At 39.0% G+C, this 6,000-nt stretch overlaps 1 protein-coding gene across 4 annotated transcripts in view; it reads right to left on the bottom strand.

Annotated features, from left to right (window-relative positions):
* Window positions 1-796: 796 nt before the first annotated feature.
* LOC146813470 (uncharacterized) overlaps window positions 797-6,000 on the bottom strand; it is a 66,266-nt gene continuing 61,062 nt past the window's right edge. For 2 of the 4 annotated variants that reach the window (XM_085620241.1, XM_085620242.1), the window contains one exon: window positions 797-5,543. In XM_085620241.1, the coding sequence (XP_085476367.1) occupies window positions 4,441-5,543 (1,103 nt within the window). In that variant the 3' untranslated portion in view covers window positions 797-4,440. Of the gene's footprint in view, window positions 5,547-6,000 lie in introns of all 4 variants that reach the window. The other 2 variants (XM_085620239.1, XM_085620240.1) reach the window with 1 other exon arrangement.

The following is a 6,000-nucleotide window of genomic DNA, read 5'->3' as shown; positions in this document are numbered from 1 at the left end:
TACTAGTGTATAATGCCGTGACATCAAGTGTCACCAAAATCATATTCATCTCCCAATTCAAGTCTGAAAGTGTGCCAAGGATATGTTTGGTGTCGCACAAATTGCTAAAGAAAGGCTTCAAAAAGCTATCTACATTCTCTGATATTCTCTCGGTAGGCCCATCAGTGCCAGATTTGATAGGTCGACCAGGTAGGAAGGAAAGGTTTTTGTGTATTTTTGGTAAACTATCTATACAGGGATATCTGGGACGATCTACCTGCAGATATGTATTCTCATCTTCATCCAATAATCCCTGGCCATACCATTGTTTTAAGTGTCAGTTAATGTGATTAGTGAGTGACCATATCGGGTTGGCTGTAAGGGCTTCACACAAGATCATTAAGTTGTGTCAGGATGTCCTGTTCATAGTCTGAAATGCGCATAATCACTATATTCCCCCTTTTGTCAGCCTCCCGAAATCACTATATTGTCATCTCTCATAAGAGTATTTAAAGCTTCTCGTTCTTTACTCATAAAATTGTCAGTTTTGTTAATAGGGGGTCTTTTTTTGTCCATGAATTTGTCCAAATCAGATGTCACTAATTTATAGAAAATATCTATATTGTTACCTGTGTGTAGGGTGGGTGTCCATTTAGATCCCTCTTTCAGGCCACTGGTAAATGATGGATCACTCTATACACAGATCTCTGAGAATCAAATCAGATGAGATCACACCATCTTCGCAATCCGTTAGTGATAACAACTTAGTGTCCATCACATATTGAATAGGAAGCTCACTGGACGCTAATACCACATGTCTTTGCCTCAATCCTTTATTTACACTATTAGTCACATGAAAATGGTTTTTAATTTTAAGTTGTCTTATGAATTTATACAAATCAACTTTCAAATCACATATGTCACCAATAGTTCTAGGACAAAAACCCAAGCCCTTAGTCAGTAGGGACAACAGATCGTTAGTAAGACACACTTCGGTCAGGTTCACGACAGGGCCATCGCCGATTTCCTTCGATTCCAAGACCTGGTTCCTAGTCGTTCTTCTGCCTGCGCCCCCTCCTGGTCTTTCTCTGGGTGCGGGCGTCTGTTCTGATCTCAGTTGCCCTTCTTTATTCGCTGTACCTCCCGTAAAAAACGGTTTTCACAGGTCTGGGCAATCAATTAACCATCCCCTCTATCTGATTCACTGCCACTGGTCAAGGTGGTAGTGAATCAGATAGTGAGGTGGAGTAGAGCTCGAGCTAACAAAGTGTCCATCTTTCTGTGTGCCCTGATTAGCTTTCGGTATCAGGTGGTCATATTTTTTGGCAAAAGTGAAGATTCTTCCGTTCATATAATCATACTCATCTCTTTTTAACTTCTTTGCTTTCCTCTGCTTAATGTCTGATTGATGTCCTAACATAATATCACCAAGAATAACTATTCTTGTCTGTCGTCAGCGTCAGGTTAAGGCTTTTTATTTCCAATTCCAATGCAGCTATTCCTTTTTGTAATCTTGTAACCTTCCTATCACAATTCTCAATCAGGATACCCATCAGTCTATTTGAGTTATCAGTCGGCTCCTTCTCCCACACGATCAACAGGTCTTCATCTAGGCCATCATAGGTAGGTATTAGCTGAGATCTTAGTCCCCTAGGAATTCTATTTAGTTTAATGTATTGTCCCAAAGTGGCACCATCCCACCATTTGGATATTTTTTTTTCCTTCAACCTTTCCAAACATATAAATTTCTCTACGAGTCCTTCCTGTCTCTGTGGGTTTCCACCGTGTGTGGCAGATGTTGTCGTATTGTGGAAATTTGGCAGAGATCACTGTTAGCATTGAGCTGAAGCCATATTGTTTTCGGCAGCCATCTTGACTGACTATGTCCTCGCCATGTGCTCCTTTGTTCTTCGCTGTTGCCTGCCCTTGTGCTTTGCTCAAGAACTGGCTATACTTAGCCCTTGCTATGCTGCACATGCTCAGAAGAGTCTGTAGCTGCCCATGCACCTGCTCTAGTCTGTTACCGTCAGACTGTTTTAACTGAAGTCAGCAACTCATTGCCCCTCCTTCTTTGTTGACTGTGCATTCTTTGTACGACCATCTACGTATGTAATTCTTGCTATGTGTACTTGTACGGCCTCCTTTTGAGCTCCTGTGTGGGTATAAAAGACCTACAGTTCTTCTACTCCGTGTGCTACTTCATACACTGCTGAAGAGTTGTGTGAATGTAGTTCCACCTCATGAGGTTTATTAAAGTGTTTTCTTGATATTTCAGCTTCCGTGCCAAACTCTACTTATTGGTTTGAGGACTAGTGCGCAGAAGGGCAAACCCCTAGCACCGGTAGATCTTGCTGAGGTCTACTTTTACAGTATCACTTCCAGTCAAATTGTTTAGCAGGTCCTCAGCCTCTCTATCTCAGTTCATCCTTCGTTATTATCTGAGGTCATTGTGTTCCCGGGCTGCCTCCTAAGAAGAACCTGTATTAAATCAGAGTGCGTGGTACTTGTATAAACATTAAAGCGCCACTCAGGAAAATCCACAGCCCAATTTGTTCTCTAACCAATATGGTCATCGGTGCTGCAGGATAGAGAGAGCCACCTTCCTTCCTATAATGTGGCCTAGGCCAACAAAACAAACACTGTCCCCAGCACAGCCCAAATAACAAATATGTATATAGATACACAGTCGACAATCACTCGTTGCATTCCTCTTCTCTTTATTCTTTTTTTATGTTGTATTGAATTCTCAGCCAGCCTATTGACTGTATCTACATACATATCAATTGTAATTTGGGTGTGTGCTGGGGACTGTGTGTGAAAGATCGAGTTTAGACAGGATCAAGGGTGTCAACTGTCTTTTGTAAGGCCTCTGGAATATAGGGATGCATTTTCTTCACAATTGTTATGGTGTAGTAAAATGGCATTAACTCCATATGTAACTTTGCTGTCTACTAGGACTCCTAAGTTTTTCACTTTCATAGCCAGTAGCAGATCATCTCCAAGCTCTTGAGGCCACCAGGATGGGGACCAAAAGGGGTCTCCCTGTCAAACAAAATGACCTCTGTCTTTCCTGAATTTAATTTCAGGCAGTTACTGCTCTTCCATATGCAGACTGCCAGCATACAATTGCTCAATCTATTATTAATGTTCCCATCGTTGCTAGCTAAGGAAACAAAAATCTGGGTATAAGGTGAAAGTAAGAAACAAACATTTGATCAGAATAGCAAATGTTACATACACATTAAATAAAGTAGGGCTCAGTGAAGATCCAGAGGGAATCCGCAGGGTAGTGAGAAAGGTTCCGATTCAAACTCCCCAGATGACACAGTTTGTTCAATCTCACAAGAGAAACTCAGAAGGGTAAGATCCTCCAATCTCAGAGAGACAGTCAATTATCAGTCCATAATTCGAGTCCATGAGTCGAATGATGCTGCCAGATTAAGCAGGATTAGCAATGCTTTCCCCTCCTTTATCAAGGGTTGCTCTTAGCTCCTCGGATGCTACAATCAAGGCCGTCTCCGTGCTATGGCCGCCCCTGAAACCAAATTGTGTAGGATCAAGTAATAAACATTCTGAAACCTATCCCAAAGTATTGCATTTGCAGTTAGGACTGCTGCCAAAAGGGTACTTTGAAGGAAAATAAAACAACCAGGATGAATGAGTTTACATTGTATTCTACATGTCTCCAGCTTTACAAAAGAATTTGACAACTACACAATAATTCTGGCATATATGTTGCATTTAACTATACAGTTTCCTCAACCTATTTTAATTAAAATATAATTCATAGTCTGCACGTGGGGCATGTTTTATGAACTCAAAATATTTTGAAAGGTTTACATGTTATTCAAAATGATTATACAGAAAACGGAGCTTCTGTAGTTTACCAACATAGACAAGACAATAAGTGATAAGCAAAACAATTTTTTTCATAAACATATTTATCATGCTCGGGGTTGAGCTATATTAAGGCTTTCAAGTCCCGGAGAGGACAGATTTAAAATAGAAACCATTACTTAATCATGAGGATACTAAAATAATCAGAAGTTAAAAGCAAATATTCTGAATAAAAATGCATATTGCTTCCATACTTGCATTTAGCTGTCCTGCTTTACAAATGTTTCTAGTAGCGCCTGACTGCAGTGTATTTAATCTTTCTCATACTAATTGCAGTGTCTTATAAGATAACTAATACACTAGCACTCCTTTGAAGTAATCTACATTAAATACCCTTACTAGGAATATTGTATAAGAAGAATTATTGAATTAAAGGCACACGGACATTGTTAGTTCACTTTGTTACCAATTAAAATGTTTTCAAAATGATGTTGCTTTGTTTTGTTTTTTTAAGTTTATCAAGTAATTTGGAGATGGTGGTTTTTGTTGGATACTAGGCACAGCATCTTGAACTACATCTTGTCATTTGGAGCCAGGGCATCCTGAAACACCACATTCCTTCTTTCAGTTAGTTTTTTCATTGCAATGTGTTTTCAGATGTTCTTTTAAACAATGGCTATAGCGAAAGCATATCTCACATTTAGAGCACTTATATGGGTTTTCTCCTGTATGAATGCGAAGGTGTACTAAAAGACTCCCCTTTTGAAGGAATCTTTTCTCACACTCAGAACACTGATACGGCTTCTCTCCCAAGTGTGCTCTTTGGTGATTGAAAAGCGATGCTTTTGTACTTAAAAATTTCATACATTTTGTACACTGAAAAGGTGTCTCTTTTAACACTCCTGTGGAACTAAAGCTGTTTTTATATTCGTTATGTTCTCTCTGATGTTTGTTTAAAGCTTCCTTCCGGCTGAAATTCTGCTTGCACTCATTACACTGATAAGGTTTCTCCTTTGTATGTATTTTCTCATGTTTGTGAAGGCTGTCCTTTCGACTGAAGCTTTTTTCACATTCAGTACACCGATATGGTCTCACTCCAGTATGTGCTCTCTGATGAACAAGGAGATCTCCTTTAGTCCTAAATGCTTTGTTGCACTCTGTGCATTGATGAGGCTTTTCTCCAGTGTGTATTCTTTTGTGTTCTGTTAAAGTTTCCTTGCGACTGAACCTTCTCGCACACACTGTACATTTGTAAGGTTTTACTAATGTATGTGTTCTCTGATGCTTACGTAGCCCATAATTATCAATGAAGCTAAGTTCACATTCTGTGCATGGATATGGTTTCCTTAACAAATGTGCTCGTAGATGTCGGTTCAAAAGCCTTTTTTCCTTGAAGCTTTTATTGCACTTGGTGCATGAATACAACTTGGAGTTTTGCAGTGACGGTATATTACCCCCCAGAGCGGACGAACATTCATATTTATCATATGTTTTTATTTTGGGGGTCACTTGTAAAGTGGAAAGTGCTGATTTACTGATAGTATTTCCACAATTAGCAATCTGCTTTATGTTCTTTTGATGATTTTTAGTCCTTAAATTCATTCTCTTATTGGAACATAGCAGGGCTTTCAGTTTGCCGATTCCAGATGAACCTTTGAGTAGGGTCTTTCTATTACTGCATGGTGTAGCATATAGACTACTGTTTTCTCTGCTCTCAGTTACGCCACCTACTGGATAAACAAGATGCCAGCAATTAGCTTTCAATAATAAACCAAGCGATGTCTCTGCCATTGATACATATCAACATTTTTGTACATGCTATGTAAACCTTGTTTTCATCATTAAATGCATTTCATTAATTGAACATCCATACTAATAGATTTTTTTTTAACTCAACACTCCTCAACATCAAGTGAGATTTTAATTTTTATCACTTGATCATATCAAATGTACATTGCAGCACAACATAAAACAACCATGGCGACAACTCTTTTCACTGTGAACCAAGAAAGCAAATAGCTTTCTGCATGCAAGTACTCAATTACAGATAAAGAAAAGTTAAAAATTAAAACATAAAAACAAATAAAACACAATTAAACCATAGGAGTGTTCGCTATGGTACTGTCAAATCTGGAAATAAATGTGGTATGGGTGGACAGGTACATCTGGAATGCTGTATGGGTG

This window comes from Triturus cristatus, chromosome 7 (assembly GCF_964204655.1).
Source record: "Triturus cristatus chromosome 7, aTriCri1.1, whole genome shotgun sequence".
In the NCBI taxonomy this organism is placed as follows: Eukaryota; Metazoa; Chordata; class Amphibia; order Caudata; family Salamandridae; genus Triturus; species Triturus cristatus.
This window is presented reverse-complemented; position numbering and strand designations above follow the sequence as displayed.